This window comes from Danio rerio, chromosome 20 (assembly GCF_052040795.2).
Source record: "Danio rerio strain M-AB ecotype USA chromosome 20, GRCz13ab, whole genome shotgun sequence".
Lineage (NCBI taxonomy): Eukaryota > Metazoa > Chordata > Actinopteri > Cypriniformes > Danionidae > Danio > Danio rerio.
The window spans coordinates 58,309,835-58,329,318 of NC_141040.1; the positions used below are offsets into that span (position 1 = coordinate 58,309,835).

Below are 19,484 nucleotides of genomic sequence, written 5' to 3' on the forward strand. Positions count from 1 at the left end.
CAGCCGCTCCTCCACTGGCAGCCATGTTTGTCTGTGCCGGCCCGTCTCTATAGCCAGCTGGTGTCCGCTGAGTCTGTATCTGCTCAGGGTGTTCCTCAGACCTTTATCTGTCACTGTGTGGAGATAGTCTGCCAGAGTATATTGTCTCTTCAGGGCCAGATAACACTGCATTTTGCTTTGCAGTTGTGTTTGAGTGTCCCAGTGGTGTGTGTAGCTGTTCTTGATCTGGTGTGTGATCTGAGTCAGTGGCAGGAGTGTGTTCAGTGTGTTCACTCTCTCTCTCTCTCTCTCTCTCACATTTGCGCGCGTGCACTAACACACACACACACACATAAGCACCAAGCACACACACAGGCAAAGCTCTCTCTCTCTCTCTCTCTCTCTCTCTCTCTCTCTCTCTCTCTCTCTCTCTCTCTCTCTCTCTCTCTCTCTCTCTCTCTCACTCTCTCTCATTTGCGCGCGTGCACTAACACACACACACACAAGCACCAAGCACACACACAGGCAAAGCTCTCTCTCTCTCTTTCTCATTCGCGTGCGCGCGCGCGCACACACACACACACACACACACACACACACACACACACACACACACACACACACACACACACACACACACACACACACACACACACACACACACACACACACACACACATACACACCTCTCATTCGCGCATGCGCACACGTACACATACACATATACACACACACACACACACACACACACACACACACACACACACACACACACACATAGCGCCAAACAAGCCAAACACAGCATCGCGCTATTTCATTTACACACATACATACGCGTGCTCACTCGTGAGTCGGGAGTGATATTGCTAGACGGCCCGCTCCCGTCCCAAATTAAACCCATTAGAGACCGCTCCCGCGATTTATTCGGAAATGTATACCCGCGCCGCAGAAATCTGGACGGGTGCAGACCTCTAACCCCTGGTTGAGTGGGTCGGGGTTTAGTTAGATCCTTTTGTTATATTCAATTCTTTGTTTTGGCAACACTCCTGTTTTTCGTTTAAGTCATTTATTTAAGAAATTACATTTACATTACATCTAATATTCATTGTTTGACATTCCCTGTTTAATAAATACTTACTTTTTGTTTCACTTGACCAGCAGTGTCTTCTCATTTTTCATCCAGTATCATTAGAGACTCACTGACTGTAACGTTTCATCCATTTAACATCTTAATAACTTAAACACGCAACACTATACTGGGGCATCAGGACTCACAAAGACCACAGGTTGAGCGCCCCCTGCTGGCCTCACGAACACCACTTCCAACAGCAACCTAGTGTTCTCATGTGGTCTCCCATCCAGGCACTGACCAGGCTCAGCCCTGCTAGGTGAGTACCCAGTCTTGGGCTGCAGGGTGATCTAGCTGTGGCATTTCACACTGAATGTCAATTGAGGTGTTTCCTTTATCAAGTCTGAGTTTAACAAATACAATTAATTCATGTTTACCACTAGAGGCTGGGGGAAATTTACACACGGCAGACACACAACTGGGTTTAAACCTCTATAAAAGTGAGTTTTATATTAGGTGCCCTTTTAAAAGTCGTGCATTGTAAGAATAATTGTTTTCAATGCATCTTTTTTCCATGTGACAAATCATCTTCAGAATGACTAGATATTTTTGTTTATTAATGTTGTCAGCGAGCGGTGTGAAGTGTGCTTTCTGAGACTCACTTATTCCAGTGGGTTTTGGAGTTTCTGTAGAGTGAAGGGAACATGATGGGCAGGATTTTGGCTGCGTTATCGCTGATTAAACTCATGATGTACTCATTATTCCAGTAGTACAGCGCTCGCTCCGCTACCTGGCAAACACAGCACACAAAATTACACAAACACAGTCAGGAATACCTCGATGTTTTGCACTTGAGATTTACACACATTCTGACAGCTGAATAAATGAGCTTTCCATTGATGCTGGCTTTGTTTAGACTAGGGGTGTCCAAACTCGGTCCTGGAGGGCTGCTGTCCTACATCTTAGGGTGCTTTCACACCTGTGAATCGATTCAGTTGTTCCGAAACAGAGATTACAATTGTTACATTGTTGCTCTTTGCTCTTGGAGCGGTTCACTTTCACACGGCAAAGTTTCTAATCGGACCAAAAGAGCTAAAACAAGTCTCGTGCGAGTAAACTCTCCTTACATTGGTCAGAGTGTCAGGGTTTATTTTGCAGCGTCCCGCTCAGCTGTCAGGAGAGGTGGTGGTTTGGTGGTGATTGACAGGGTGCGTGCGCGCGATGTGTCTGAGGAGAGACACGGTGGGGAGGGGTGGGAAGGGTGCGCTACGATGCCTATTTGAGGGAGGGAGAGGCGAGATTACCGGGAGATCATCACTCGTTTGCGGGCATCCGGGAGACTCGTGAAACTTCCCGCCCTACTCATAATTCTCTCTTCATATAGCCGTAAGCCTATTACATATCCATAAAACACTGTGATATAACCGCGCTCAGATCGGATCGCTTTCTCACTGCAATCAAACCGCTCCAGGGTTCGTTTCAATCGAGCTGAGACCACCTCATTCAAGCGATCTCGGAGCGATTACTTTGGCGCGGAACAGAGCGCGATTGCCCTGTTCACATATGCCAATCAAACCGCGCTAACTGGGCAAACGAGATACATTCCGAAACAAAAGTGTAGGTGTGAAAGCACCCTTAAAGGGCCCCTATGGTGAAAAATCTACTTTTCAAGCTGTTTGGGCAGACATGTGTGTAAGTATAGTGTATATACTGTCATATTGGGGTGATATAAACACACACAGTCCTTTTGTTTTTAAATTTGACAACATAAAAATGGTGGACCAATTGAAGCGGTCGTAGGAGTGCGGTCCCCCCGCCCACCAATATTGATTGACAGCTGCGCACACTAACATGTCTCCATAGTAATGCATATACTCATATCGACAAGACAGGACGAGCGCAAAGCAACCGGGAATAAAAGCTCTGTTCAGTTCGCTAGGATCATCAATCATCATCAGACGTGATCAAGAGTGAGTTTTACAAGTTTAACATGTTTTAAAACGTGTGCATGTGTGTAATACAGTTCAGCGATTCACTTCAGATACATTTCATCAGCACAGCCGCGTCTCTCTCACTGTCTCTCTGTGTATGTGTGTCTGCGTCTCTACGCTATGTATGTGCGTGAGTGTCTGCGCTTGCCTACTTGTCTGTGCTATGTGTGTGTGTGTGTGTGTCTGCCTGCGTCTCTACGCTACGTATGTGCGTGTGTGTCTTGCTATGTGTCTGTGCTATGTGTGTGTGTGTGTGTCTGCGCTGTGTGTGCGTGAACTCATTGTTGCAACTCCACAAAAAAAAAAATGCATCAAATACTGATGGTAAAGTTTTTACTGTAGTATTTCTTACAAACGTTATGTGAGATCTGCTTACTGAGGCAGCCGAGGGCGTGTTGAGGCATGTTGCTGACAGGCACGTGGGATTGGTGGGCGGGGATGACTCGCCTTAAAGGCCCAGTGCAAAAAAACAGCTACAAGCTTTTCCCAGCTATAATACAGACATTTCAAACAGCTTTAATAAATACTCTGATGGGTGTTTTGAGCTGAAACTTTACAGACATATTCTGGGGACACAAAAGACTTATATTAAATAGGAAAAAAGGGGTAACCTATGTGCCCTTTAAGGCAGATTTTTACTTTTGCGTCAAGCGCATGCATATGCATATGCTACTGGGCAGCCTACGCGTGGGCGTATAGCCCTCGCAGTGGTTGTCGGCAACGCTGACGTGCACCCCTCAAAAAATGTACACGTCACAATGACGCGTAGCGCAAGCTCTGTGATTGGTCAGCTTGGTATCGATGATGAGTTTGGGCGGGACCGAGAGTGGCACGAGTGCAATGGAGGGATTGTTTACAAGTGTGGAGTCCCGTGAAGGAGCTCCAGATGGAAAGTTTTTTTGGTGTTCACCTCATGGTTAAAGTTGTTGCACGTCCGCCAGTTCCTGCCTCAAAATGAGCGAGTTTGAGCTACTTGAACATTAAGAAAGCATTCAGGAAAAACAAAACACCAAGAAACTCGACACAGAAGAACATAAGCACCTACTGCCAACTAGCGTTACAGAAGTGTTATTGCAGACCAACAGAAAGAGCGCACAGAAGCATGAAAGCACAGCTATGCGCGCTGCATGCGCCGTGGGTCACGCTGATCGCTTGACGCAGAAGTATAAACCAGACTTCAGTTCTAACCCCAATTAGACACACCTGAACAAGCTCATCAAGCTCTTCCTAGGTATACTAGAAACATCCAGGCAGGTGTGTTGAAGAAGGTTGAAGCTCAACTAGGCAGGACACCGGCCCTCCAGGACCCCTGGTTTAGACGATATATTATCTGACAGTCTGAACTCTCAGGGTGGTTCGGCTGATTGATGAATAGTTCAGTTCTGTTCTGTATGGAGGGCGAGGCAATGGCGCAGTAGGTAGTGCTGTCGCCTCACAGCAAGAAGGTCGCTGGTTCGAACCTCGGTTCAGTTGGTGTTTCTGTGTGGAGTTTGCATGTTCTCCCTGCCTTGGCGTGGGTTTCCTCTGGGTGCTCCGGTTTCCCCCACAGTCCAAACACATGCGCTATAGGGGAATTGGGTAGGCTAAATTGTCCATAGTGTATGAGTGTGTGTGTGGATGTTCCCAGAGATGGATTGCAGCTGGAAGGGCATTTGCTGTGGATAAGTTGGCGGTTCATTCCGCTGTGGTGACCCCAGATTAATAAAGGGACTAAACCGACAAGAAAATGAGTGAATGAATGTTCTGTATGGTAAGGGTCACTTTTAGCAGATTTCTTTCAGCAGTCACAAAATCAGACTATCAAGCTCTTCAGTGTAAACGCAGCCTTTGACAGAGGAAACAGACAAAACGTGCACACAGAACCGTATCGTATCGCTCAGTGGAAACGAGCAATCATTTATTCCTTACCCATAACTTGTGGCGTTTTAAACTGAATCAAATCATTAAAGTTAAGCATCATTAGGATTGACGGCTGTTTCACAGCGCATATGGAGAGCAGAAGAAGCACGCAGGCGTTTGCTTTTCACACCAGCTGCGTCTGTAGCGCACAGCTCTTCGTCAGCTGCTGCACAAGGCAAGGCAAATTTATTTTGTATAGCACGTTTCATACACAGTGGCAATTCAAAGTGCTTTACATAAACAGGAATAAAAGAAACAAGTAAAATAAAAATAAAAACAAATAATAAAAATTAATAAAAATAAAAAAAACGGGTAAAATGTGATATAAAAGAATAAAGTAGAAGAGAAAAACGTAATAGTGCGATCTGTCGGACGTAGCACAGTGCTCATTCAGTAAAGGCACAGCTAAACAGATGTGTTTTCAGTCTTGATTTGAATGTGCCTAATGTTGGAGCACATCTGATCATTTCTGGAAGCTGATTCCAGCAGTGGGGGGCGCTGTTAGTGGCTGAAAGCCGATTCACCCTGCTTTGACTGAACTCTTGGAACTTCTAGTTTATATGATCCTAATGATCTGAGTGATCTGTTGGGTTTGTATTCAGTGAGCATATCTGTAATGTATTGAGCTCCTAGGCCATTTAGTGATTTATAGAGCAGTAATAATACTTTAAAATCTATTCTGAATGTAACTGGCAGCCAGTGTAAAGACCTGAGGACCGGTGTGATGTGCTCTGATTTTCTGGTTCTGGTCAGAATTCTGGATGAGCTGCAACTGTCTGACTGTCTTTTTAGGAAGACCAGTGAGGAGTCCATAACAGTAATCCACCCTGCTGCTGATAAAAGCATGAACAAGTTTCTCTAAGTCTTCACTGTAATCAAAGCATCTGATTCTTGCTATGTTTTTGAGATGATAGTATGCTGATTTACTGACTGCTTTGACATGACTGTTGAAACTCAGATCTGACTCCAGAGTCACACCAAGATTCTTGACCTTATTTTTTGTTGTTTGCCAGATCAATCTATCCCTGTCTATTCTCTCTAGTTACCCATCTCTCTCTACATACAAATACATTTTTTTTTTTTTTTTTTTTTACTTTTCATCTGCACCAAGGCCCGCAGCAACCTCCTCCCTTGCTGTTTTCTTAACCTGCAAATCTTTAGTTTAAAAGTGATATAGATCATACAGTACTGTCTGCTTCTCAAGCTCTATGAGGAGCGTCATTCATGTCTGGTGCACTCAGAAGACAGTCGACTGTGAGGTTTGCTTTTGATTGTCAGGCTGTTGTAGGCATAGTTATGATAATCTTTATACAATATAGCTGTAAGTTATGCATAATTCATTTGTGATAATTTAGTTAAAAATGTTCAAACATGGTGAAAATTGATATTTAAACATAATAAGAATTCATTGTGATTGTATTATCCAAAATGCATAATGTAATAATTGATGCAATTTAAAAACAGTTACTTTGGTATTTTAGCTTCCGACAGCAATACGTCATGAGGTCATTAGTTCATACGTTTAAGTCAGATTGCAGTTATTGATGTTCGCAGAAACATTTTGACCGAGCTGATCGAGTCTATTGTAACTTTGTATTTTTGTTTGCATTTCTTCAGTAAACCTTCTTAAAAAGAAGATTCGATCTTACTCCCATTTTTGCAAATACTGGTTGTTGGAATAGAAGCTGCAAAAAGGTGGTACATAAGGATTTTGCACGAAAGGTGTGCCACTACAATTGCTCTGACGATATTTATACATGATCAAACTAGTGTTACTTTCTCCACTTCAGTAATGTCCAGCGGCAGAGTAACAGCTTGTGCAAAGGATACGACAAACAGAAGTAATCAGCTCCCGTGTGGAATAACTTGAGTGAACATAAAACAAAGCTGAATCAACCTTCTTCCTCTGCTTTAGCTGCACAGTGAGCTCACATCATCCAGCATGCGTGTCAAACTACACTACCCACAATACACTTCGCTCTGGACTATAACTCCTGTAAATAGCAGTCTTCTATTCCCCCTCTCCTGCAACACTAGCGCGCAATTCAAGCAAAACTGATACTACAGTTGTTTTACATTTGGTTTAGTAGTTCAGGCCTAAATAAATGTTTCTTGCTGTTTTTAATCGCTTAAGTTCATTTGTTTGACTCTAAATAAATGAGTTGATATTATTAACGCATTTATTGGGTAAAATTACTGTCATTCAATGTGTTTTGGTCATTATCAATGCACTGTCACTTTAATTGAGCGTGAGCAGCAAAAATAGACCCAGCGCCAAAACTATCGCTGCACTGCTACTTCAGCGACGCTCACGCTGCTGTGCGGTATGAAAGCTCTAATCTGTTTACATGGACGCCGAAAAAACACGCGCTGCTTACGCTTGCGGTGTGAAACAGGCTTGAGAGTGAACGCACCTGGAAATGTGGGCTGGACACACACTTGGCGAGCTGTCTGAACAGCGGCTCCATCACCTTCACAAACTCCGAGGGTTCGATGACGTCCAGGATCTCCTCCAGCTCGTTCAGAAACATCACCTCTTTCGGACTGTGCGTTTTGGGCCAGTATTTTAGGAGAGCCATGACCACCTGAAAAACACCAACACACACCTCACAAACACTGCACAGCACGCTGAGACTGCTGGAGGAAGAGCAGACTTTGTTCAACACATTTCTAGTCATAATAGTTTAATAACTCATCTCCAATCACTGATGTATTTTCTCTTTGGACATAATATTAGACTAGATATTCTTCAAGACACTAGTGTTCAGCTTACAGTGACATGTAAAGGCTTCACTAGGGTAATTAGGGTAAAGTTAGGGTAATTAGGCAAGTCATTGTATAACAGTGAATTGTTCTGGAGACAATCCAAAACTAATATTGCTTAAGGGGGCTAATAAAATAGCTTTAAAAAAAATTTAAAACTGCTTTAATTCAAGCCGAAATGAAACAAATAAAACTTTCTCCAGAAGAAAAAATATTATAGGAAATACTGTGAACAATTCCTGAATTTGTCAAACATCATTTAGGAAATATTTGACATAAACATTCACAGGAGGGCATTTAATTCTGACTTAAACTGTATGTATAAAAGATAAAATCAAGCTTATGATACACAACTAAATTGAGCAAGTGAACAGCAGGTGGCGCTAAAACTCACAGGCTCAGTGAGTGTGCTGTCCTTCTCCAGAAACTGAACCACACAGTAAGCCAGCTAATGGAGAAACAACACAAAAACACAGTATTTACCTTCATATTCATGCCTTTTATACGATAACACACACATTCATCAGTTATAAGTGATTTATATTGTCCATTATACACTCATCAGCGTTAATTAACATCTGGTGCATCATATGTTAAATTAAAGTATAACAAATACTATTTTTATACAAGTTATCCCATCTAAATTGGAGTAGGAGACAAATCATTCATTTAAAAATAAAACAATATGCATTTATATTAAGCACAGTCAAATATATGATCATATAATTTATATATTATAATATTTTTTGTTTACATAGAGAGATCATGAATTATAAATGATTTCAACAAGATGATATAATAGATATTGTAGTTTTTAAAAATATTTTATATAACACATTTGCTAATGTATACAAATAAATAAATTGGTAATTTTATAATAAGACGAATATAATATAATATAATATAATATAACAAAATATAATATAAAATAATACAAATGATAAAACATAATAAAATATAATATAATAAAATATAACATAATATAATAAAATATTATTTAATAAAATAAAATATAATATAATAAAATATATATAATAAAATAAAATATTATATAATAACATAAAATATAATATAATATAAAATAACATATAATATAATAAAATATAATATGAAATAATAAAATAATATAATAAAATAAAATATATAATATAATTTAAAATAATATAATAAAATAAAATATAATAAAATAATAACATATAATGTAATATAATATAATATTATATAAATAAAATAATAAAATATAATATAATAAAATATAATAACTTATAACATAATATAATAATATATAATGTAATAATAAAATATAATAAAATAAAATATAATATAATAACAGATAATATAATATAAAATTTTATAATATAATATAATAAACTACAATAACATATAATATAATATAAAATAATATAATATAATAATATATAATATAATATAATAAAATAATATATAATATAATATCATATAATATAATAAAATATAATATAATATAAAATAATATAATATAATAATATATAATAAAATATAATAAAATAATATATAATAAAATATAATATAATATAATAATATATAATAATATATATTAAAATAATATATAATAAAATATAATATAATATAATATAATAATATATAATAATATATATTAAAATAATATATAATATAATAAAATATAATATAATATAATATGATATAATATAATAATATATAATAAAATATAATAAAATAATATATAATAAAATATAATATAATATAATATAATAATATATAATAATATATATTAAAATAATATATAATATAATAAAATATAATATAATATAATATAATAAAATATAATAGAAAATAATATAATATAATATAATACAATATAGTTTAAATATTGTTTTCATAATACATTACGTTTACATATTAGAGATCATAAATTATGCTACTATTTTCAGTCTTTTTTTTTTTTATTTTGCTGATTATTATCCCTCATGCTTACAGAAAATATATACATTTGAATACACATATTTTACAATATTGTAAACTGTGAAGAAAAAACAAATAGTTTTGCATCATTTCATGAACATAAGATATCCAAAATAGTGTTTCCTCATTCAATCGTGAAGCGTGCATGAGACAGTCAATAATCTGCCGTACCTGTGGGTGATAAACACTGAGGGACTTCACTTTATGCAAAGGTAACAAAACTTTTAAAAGGAAGATTTTGTGCTCTTCTTTCAGTGGTAAGGCAAAGCCATTAATGATGCTGAAGGAGGAGAGAAAACACACATCAATCACTCTCACACACTCACCACATCACAGTTAACCCTTGTGTGTTGTTATTAATGACTCCCCTTTGGTTATGTTAGTGCCCCATTGACTTCTATTATAATCACACTGCTCAGAGGAGTAAAACAGCAGATTATAGTGTGTGTGTGTGTGTGTGTGTGTGTGTGTGTGTGTGTGTGTGTGTGTGTGTGTGTGTAGAAATAAACTTGCTGTTCTAAGGGTTAAGGGGATTATTTTGAGTTTGTCAGACATATCAAGATAAGTGCACAAAGGTCTTATATACACTTACAAAGAACAATAAATAAATCATATTATATTTTTTATAATAATAATGTAAATAATAACAATAAATAAACATATACATGCATTTAAATGTCATTTTTCATCATAAATTGAGCCTGTGTTTATTTAAATGAACTCCAAACGTTGATTATAGAATTCTGCATTATTTTTAAATACCAATTCTCAACCTTAATTCAAAACAGGCCACAGTCTGTCATCAACTGAATGACTTGCTAGAATATTTGTAATAATCATAATTTATATATTATATTCTGCTTACATCATTTAAGTAAAACCGGAAACTTCTTTTTCAGTGGTAAACTAGATAATTTATTTAAACACCATTAAGAAGAGCTCTCACCAGAAAGTGTGTGTGTGTGTGTGTGTGCGCGTGCGTGCATGTGTTTGATACATTTAAGTTCTTGTGAGTCAGCAAAGCAATGCCCAGCATATATTATTTGTAATATTTGTAATATTTCATATTAATATTTGTAATATTTTGATAGATTGATTTATTATTTTTATCTCTTTATATTGCTTTCCTTGTGTATATTTGATGTATTTATGTGTAACTCAGTTGTGCTTTTCACATCTTTGTTTTTTATAGCCCCGCCATTGTTCTGTAAGCGCGATTCATGCATTAATAAAAAATAAATAAATAAAAGATTAGTTAAATGCTTATAAAACACTAATGCTTGTGTAGACGTGTGTAGCAGCACAACTGTGACTTTTAGATTTATTATCACGAGAAGCAGCAGAGACAACATTTACATGAGTCAAATGAAAACAACAGCAGTGTAACTGTAAACCAGCATATTGTAAAGAGGCTCAAACACTGAAACTGCTCTCACCAAACATAACATCACATTATTTACTGGTGCATTTGATCAAAATAAAAGAGCGTACAGTGAGCAGTACAGATCATAAAGCTAAAGACGGCTCATATCAGCTGCTGCTTTATCACTTGCAGATATTACTGGTACTGGGCAATGATTAATCTTTAAAAAAGTGCGTGCAAAAATACACACATACAAAAAACTATAATAATTTAAAAATATTCAAATATATGCACAGTTTTGTGTATAAATACACACACACACACACATACACATACACACAAATAAATAAATAAATAAATAAATAAATAAATAAAATAAAAAAAATAAATAAAAAATAATAATAATAATAATATATATATATATATATATATATATATATATATATATATATATATATATATATATATATGTGTATAATCTTTTTTGTGTGGACATTTACGGTTGAAACCACGTTTAAATACACTTTAATAAAAGGGACATAACCATTTTTTAATAAATGTCCGATGGTAAATCTTACTAAACCTTTACTATTTTAGGCTAGGCTAAATGATTTACATTTGCTAAATGCCAGAATATTGAGAAAATTATTTTTGGGAGATTTTTTTTTTAATTTCTAGACACACATTTCCTTGGTATTTTTTAGCTTTGCTTTTAAACGGTATAACTTTGGTCAAATGTTTTGGGTCTCCTTCCAAAAGCTTCTCACAATAGTTTGCAGGAATTTTGGCCCATTCCTCCTGACAGAATCTGTGTATCTGAGTCTTGCTAGCACACGCTTTTCAATTCTGCCCACACATTCTCTATAGGATTGAGCTCAGGGCTTTGTGATGGCCACTCCAAAACATTCACTCTGTTGCCCTTAAAGCACATTTGAACTATTTTGGTCATGATCTGTTTGGAAGACCCATTTTTGGCCGAGTTGTAATTTCCTGGCTGATGTGTTGAGATGTTGCTTCAGTATTTCTCCATAATGTTCTGTCTTCATGATGCCATCTATGCTGTGAAGTGGACCAGTCCCCCCTGCAGCAAAACAGCCCCAAAACATGATGCTGCCGCCCCCATACTACAAAGTTGGGAGGGTGTTCCTAGGCTTGTGTGCTTTCCCCTTTGTCCTCCAAATGTAACACTGCTCATTATGGTCAAACAGTTCAATCTTAGCTCCATCAGAGCACAGGACATGTCTCCAAACATGAGTCTTTTCCCAGTGCAATTTAGCAAATGGTAATCTGGCTTTGTTGTTGATTCTGGCTTGTTGATTTCCCCATGTTGTCACACAAGGAAGCAGTGTGTTTGAGCTTTTCCTTCAATACTATTCTACAGTTGTGCCTCACATTAACTCAAATGTCGTCAATTAGCCAATCAGAAACCTCCAAAACCTTGACATCATCATCTGAGCTTTTTCAGAGGCAGAATAATCTGATTGTATGTAAACTTGACTTTCAAGAAGAGTTATAACAATTTCTCAAACAATATCTCTCTCATTATTCTGCTATTAAGCAGAACAGAAACACATTTGATGATCCTAATTTACCTAATAGAGAGACGTTTAGTCACATTAACATCTGACTTCTTTTAAATGGTTATGTGCCCTTTTATACAGTGGATGTAAACTTCTGCTTTTAACTGTATGTATGTATGTATGTATGTATGCATGCATGTATGTATGTATGTATGTATGTATGCATGTATGCATGTATGCATGTATGTATGTATGTATGTATGTATATATATATATATATATATATATATATATATATATATATATATATATATATATATATATATATATATATATATTAAGTAAACAAACTTTTATGTTGTTATTATTATTGTTGTTGTTATTATTGTATTAATATTAATATCTAAAAGTGATGTTATTGAACTATACCTCTTATTGTAAGAGATTTACTTTAATAAAATGCACCAGGTATGTGTTTTTGCATTATGTAAGAGCAGTTTTACATTTGTATATAGTTGTATTTGTATATAAAAAGATGTAATAAACAGACACAGCATACACAAACTTGTGCATATATTATGTAAAAACATATTTAATCTGAGCTGTTCAATTAATAGAAAATAATGTAAAGATATGGATCTGCGATGCACTTTAAAACTGTGTGCATATCTGAAAATAACGGCAAAATTACTTTTATTATCATCAGCCGCTCAATTTTAGTTTCTGTGCAATTGATGATCACCGAGCACTGCTGCTCATACTATAATCATATTTAAAGACAGAAATTGATTTGATTTGAAATAATAATGTTTTCATACCTTCCTAATATTTCCAGTAGTTCTGCTATTCCATTATGATGCTCTGTTTCATAGATGAACCTGCATGGAAATCAAACACAGACATTCTGAACTGATAATTATAAAGGACTAAATGACAGAAAATAAGACACTTTGTAGCTTTTGCAAATGTTTTATGAGCTCAAACAGCAATATTAGGTGCTGAAGTGGAAAGTGTAAAAATAATATGATGATAATGCATGAAAATAAGTCATACTAAGAATAGCATGATTGTTAAATAAGAATAATATTTGTTGATATTTATTCTGAGGGGGTTGTTTACTGTTTATCATTCCTTTAATAGCCACAAGAGGGACACACACACATATATATACACACACACACACACACACACACACACACACACACACACACACACACACACACACACACACACACACACACACACACACACACACACACACACACACACACACACACACACACACACACACACACACACACACACACACACACACACACACACACACACACACACACACACACACACACACACACACACACACACACACACACACACACACACACACACACACACACACACACACATATATATACACATGTAGTGGAGGAGAAAATATTGGCTGGGTAAAAAAAAAAATGGGTGAAAAAAAAAATGGGTGGGAGGAAAATAGATATTATAAGTTTTTGCATTCTCTCGCAAAGTTTTACGTTCTCTTTAAATATGTTTTGCATTCTCTCACAAAACTGTTTCTCCACAAACACTTCCTGTTCACTTCACTCATTTAAACCCTCCAGTTTTTGCAGAAATTCTCCCGTATTTTACCATTCTATCCCACTTTCTTTACATTAATACTGTGCGTCGATCGTCGCCTTTCATATGCAACCTCTGAACCAGTGAATGCATATATTAGCGCTGACTGACAAACGCGCTCCGTACAATAAACTGATCCCAAATCAGCTTCTGTACGCTTTGCCTGTTCATAATAAAACGCTACTATGCAAAATATTCAAATAAATATTTTATATCATATTTAGTTACCCTGCTTCTGTGAATTTATACCATACTGTAAATTGTAATGGAGTAATATCTCATTTAACTATATTTAAATTGTTAAAAAGCACCAAATTAGACAATTAATTGCATAAATAAAATTATTTCTTAGAGAATTAATATTCAGCTAAATTTAAAACTAATAATAATCATAATAACAATAACAAAGTATTTTATATAGTGCCTTAATGTCTCATTAATATCTCATTTAATTATTTTTAATCGTTAAAAAGCACAAAATTAGTCAATTAAATCACATAAAATTATTTCTCAGATGATTAATAGGCAGCTAAATGTCATTATGATAATAATAACAATAACAACAACAACTATTTATTTTATAGAGCACCTTAAAACTTAATTCTCAAAGTGCTTTATCCTTAAAAAGTCAAGGATAGCAGAATAAAAACAGTTAATAACACTAATAACAAGGCGACGCAGTGGCGCAGCATGTAGTGCTGTCGCCTCACAGCAAGAAGGTCGCTGGTTCGATCCTGAGCTCAGTTAGCGTTTCTGTGTGGAGTTTGCATGTTCTCCATGCGTTCACGTGTTAAGACATGCGCTACAGGTGAATTGGGTAACCTAAATTGTCCATAGTGTGTGAGTGTGTGAATCTGTGTGTGGATGTTTCCCAGAGATGGGTTGCGGCTGTAAGTGCATCCGCTGCGTAAAAATGTGCTGGATAAGTTGGCGGTTCATTCCGCTGTGGCGACCCCGGATTAATAAAGGGACTAAGCCGACAAGAAAATGAATGAATGAACATTAATAACAATAGGAACAATAATAGCAAACGTAATAATAGTAAGTATGTAAAGTTCATTTATAAAGCACGTTTAACTTCAGTTACCAACCAAAACACACATTCTTAAACAGGATGAAATAACTCTAAAAGAAATAATAAAATAACAGTATGAACAACAACAACAACACTGCACAATAGAGATTAAAGTCCTGGGAAGGCATTAGAGTAGGAGTGAGTCTCAATAATAACAACAACTCATAAATGGTAAAGTCTCACCTATAGAAAATGTTATTGATCTGTTTCCTGATGTACGCTCTGAGACCCAGAAACTTCCCGTAGATGCGATGGAGCGTCGTCTTCAGAAAGTCTCGCTCTCGAGGGTCTTCACTGTCAAACAGCTCCAGAAGCTGAAGAACACACAAATAATGACACTCGCAGCAGCAACATTCATATGCACAGAAATAACAAACCAAACACAAACCCTTACTACACATATACGCACGTACGATAAAGCAAACTGAAGCTATCACAGCGCAAATTCTCACATTGAATAAGTGTGTTGTCGTCTGCGTTTTTTATTTTAATGCTTAAAGGTGCAGTATGTAAGTTTGACACCCAGTGGTGGAAGTAGGTATTGCACTCCTGGTTCAAAACACATTTTCACTCGGCACCTCTGTTGAGTAAATGCAAGCGCATGTTAAATTGACATGAGTGCGCCTGACTATGGAGCCTAACGACTGATTTAAGGCTGATTTGAACCCATTTAGAAGGAATATTCTCCATATTAAAATACATTTTTGTCCAAACCAACACTTAAAATATATAATGTAGAAACGACTTCTGTTTCTCACAGCTGAACAACAGAAAACTGACAGTGATCAGCTCAGGTACAGCTCATGTGCTTTATTCAGTGTTAAATGCTAATATTGCGAGTGTCAATGCTATTTTACACAACATTTATTGCCGTACTACTGAAAGCAGCAGCAGAGAATTAACCGTCTGCTCAGAACTGAGACTCGGAGCAAGCCAACACATATCAGTGATTCAGCATCTACATTTATTCATGTTAAAGAGGTTTAATATGCATTAATCAGATTATAAACCTTACTATTTGGCTAGAGTGCAGTGAGTGCACTATTCTGTGCTTCTGAATGGCTGTATTTACACTTCTGTCGTTTTTCGTCTGGTGCAAATAGCCAAACTGCATATTACTGCGTATGTCGTCACATAGTGTGATGTTATGCTGTATTCACACCAAACGCGCGTCAAGCGCGAGTAATTTACATGTTAAGTCAATGCAAACGCGCAAATAGACATCCTGCGGCGCGATACGCGCGAATGGCGCGGAGCGAATGACGCGAATTGCTCGGTGCGAATAGCGCGATACGCGCGAGGCGAATTGAGTGTTTGCGCGTTTGACGCGCTTAATGAGCGTTTCACGCGAATCTCTTGAGTTCGAAAATCTGAACTTCAGCGGACATCCGCGCCGCGTTAACCAATCAGAAGCTTGCTCTTGTGGGGGCGTGATTGTGACGTAGAACCTGTTGATGGTGTCCCAGGGCAAATCCTCCAGGCGACACCGACAACAAGTCATCAAACTGGGCTGGGCTCAGTCAGAGGCACCGCTGAAAGCCTTCGTCATCCAGATTCAGTTTCTGGAGGAGTTTATGAGCTCACAGAGCTGGATGCACCTCTGAAAGCATATAGTGGACTTAGACACGACCCTAAACGTATCGACGCTGTTTTTCAGTCTCCATAAAGCACATTAACACTGTTATTTTCTTCATCATAACTGCACTGTTTAACATTTGCACATTTAAAAATTTGCACATTCACTGCACCACATTGAACTGTTTACTTATTGAACTGTACATACCCACTGCATATGGACATTTGTAATTATGTACACACCCACTATACATATACACTTGTAATCATGCTTATTTATCTGCATACTACTGATTATTAATAGCAACCTGTACATATATTCATATATTGTAACATATACACTTGTTATCATGTTTATTTATCTGCACACTACTGATTATTAATAGCAACCTGCACATATATTCATATATTGTAACATATACACTTGTAATCATGTTTATTTATCTGCATACTACTGATTATTAATAGCAACCTGCACATATATTCATATATTGTAACATATACACTTGTTATCATGTTTATTTATCTGCACACTACTGATTATTAATAGCAACCTGCACATATATTCATATATTGTAAATCTGCTCATAGCTTATCCAACCTGTATATAATGTTGATAGTACATCCATCTGTAAATATCACCATAGTTTTCTATAACTGCACTTTATAACTTATTCCTGTATCCTGCACTTGCTGCTATTGCACTGCTGGTTAGACCTAAACTGCATTTCGTTGCATTGTACTTGTACATGTGTAATGACAATAAAGTTGAATCTAATCTAATCTAATAAAATCCATGTTAGCCATTTAGCTATGAAGCTAGAGTCACCGGGCAGACAGAAGCCCCGCCCATCACGTGAATCTGCGTCTGTTCTGAAGTGAATTTGACACGCGAATGAAGCGGGGTTTTACGCGCGAATAGCGCGATTTATCCGCGCGTTCCGCGTCTGGTGTGAACACAGCATTAGGACACGGGGTTACAATGTAACCTGCTCACCTAATGGTTATATTATTTGCTAATTAATAACCTTATGTGGACCTCTGAATTTGCCTGTGAAGAAACCTGAGTCTCATGTCGGAGTCTGCTACTGTCCACCGGAGGTCACATTCTGGTCGCGGACGCATGCTTTGAGAGCCTTCCTGACTGAATGAATGAAATACACTGTTCTCCACTATCTGGCAACCCTGGATGCTGAAATATAATTGGCTATACTGGCATTGGGCAAAATAATGACCAAAACGAAGACAGACGAGCAAATATGATGGTGTTTTTATGCTTTAGAAGAGTCAAAAGCTTACATACAGCTCCTTTAATGATTGATTTTTCACTCCTGATCTACATTTCAGTTTCAATTTTGTTGTAGAGCACAATTAAACTACCGAAATGTGCTGTACAGCGTAAATACATGTTTACACCATTAGGTGTGTTCATACGTGGATTACCGAGTTAGCTGGATTTGTTTATTGACGATCTGACACGGTCAGGATGGTTTCATTCTTCAAAACTCAGCTGTTGTAATAGCAACAGGTGTGAATACACAAACCTGATCAGCAGCTTATTTCATGTAGGCAGCATTAGACCGGTTAGAACAGTAGTACTTATAGCTAGGCCTGTCACAATATCTAGTTTTTATTGTAGTATATATTGCACCAAAATGTACTGTGATAAACAATATTACTGTCATTTTATGCCACTCATCATTATATAATGCCTGATTGCCAATGTAATATCATCACAGTGCAAGTGCACTCTTACAATGAACACATCATATTTCATTCTGAAGAATATGTCATGTAATTCTAATCATTTTAACAGGTAATAACTTGGCATAGGAGTCAGAATGTGAAAACGCATATCCTAAATAAATAAATAATAACTGTTAACGATAAAGTGCAGGGTGAACAGTAACAGAGGCAGATCTATTTTCTGCCGTCAGGCACGCATAGTATACAAATATACTATAATAATTTATAGTAGGGCGATTCAGCGGCGCAGTAGGTAGTGCTGTCGCTTCACAGCAAGAAGGTCGCTGGGTCTAACCTCGGCTCGGCTCAGTTGAAGTTTCTGTGTGGAGTTTGCATGTTCTCACTGCGTTCGCGTGGCTTTCCTCCGGGTGCTCCGGTTTCCCCCACAGCCCAAAGACATGCGATACAGGTGAATTGGGTAGACTAAATTGTGTGTAGTGTATGAGTGTGTGTGTGAATGTGTGTGTGGATGTTTCCCAACAGGCCCGTGCAGAGACCGTCCAAAGGGCATGTGCAGGAATACATTTTTGAAGAGCGGGAGGGGGGGGGGGTGGTTGTCGCGTGTACTAAAGAGCGACAACACCGCTCTTTAGTAGGCGCGCGCTCTTTAGTACACGCGCCAACCCCCCCTCCTAATCAGCTGTGTTGTCGCGCGCGTACTCAAGAGTGGTGTTGTCGCGCGCCTACTGAAGGGTGGGACCGAGGGTGTGTCGCGTCGCGGGGGCACTTTTGATCATTTTGGAAGGGCACTTTCTATCCAAGACTAAAAAGGGCATGTGCAGTGTACAGGTTGAGCCCTATGTGTGCACGTGCCTGTTTCCCAGAGATGGGTTGCGGCAGGAAGGGCATCAGCTGCGTAAAAACGTGCAAGATAAGTTGGTGGTTCATTCCGCTGTGGCGACCCTTGATT

At 37.4% G+C, this 19,484-nt stretch overlaps 1 protein-coding gene and 2 long non-coding RNA genes across 4 annotated transcripts in view; 1 reads left to right on the forward strand and 2 right to left on the reverse strand.

Annotated features, from left to right (window-relative positions):
* The window catches only part of LOC147839507 (uncharacterized), a 519,823-nt gene that overhangs the window by 479,360 nt on the left and 20,979 nt on the right, over positions 1-19,484 (forward strand). The window lies entirely within an intron of this gene.
* The window catches only part of LOC147839513 (uncharacterized), a 243,096-nt gene that overhangs the window by 14,426 nt on the left and 209,186 nt on the right, over positions 1-19,484 (reverse strand). The gene's annotated exons all lie outside the window — the stretch shown is intronic.
* ppp2r5cb (protein phosphatase 2, regulatory subunit B', gamma b) overlaps positions 1-19,484 on the reverse strand; it is a 61,272-nt gene that overhangs the window by 5,498 nt on the left and 36,290 nt on the right. For both annotated transcript variants that reach the window (NM_001044821.3, NM_001362603.1), the window contains 6 exon segments: positions 1,711-1,838; positions 7,353-7,523; positions 8,096-8,149; positions 9,835-9,943; positions 13,365-13,424; positions 15,437-15,567. In NM_001044821.3, coding sequence (NP_001038286.2) covers positions 1,711-1,838; positions 7,353-7,523; positions 8,096-8,149; positions 9,835-9,943; positions 13,365-13,424; positions 15,437-15,567 — 653 coding nt within the window.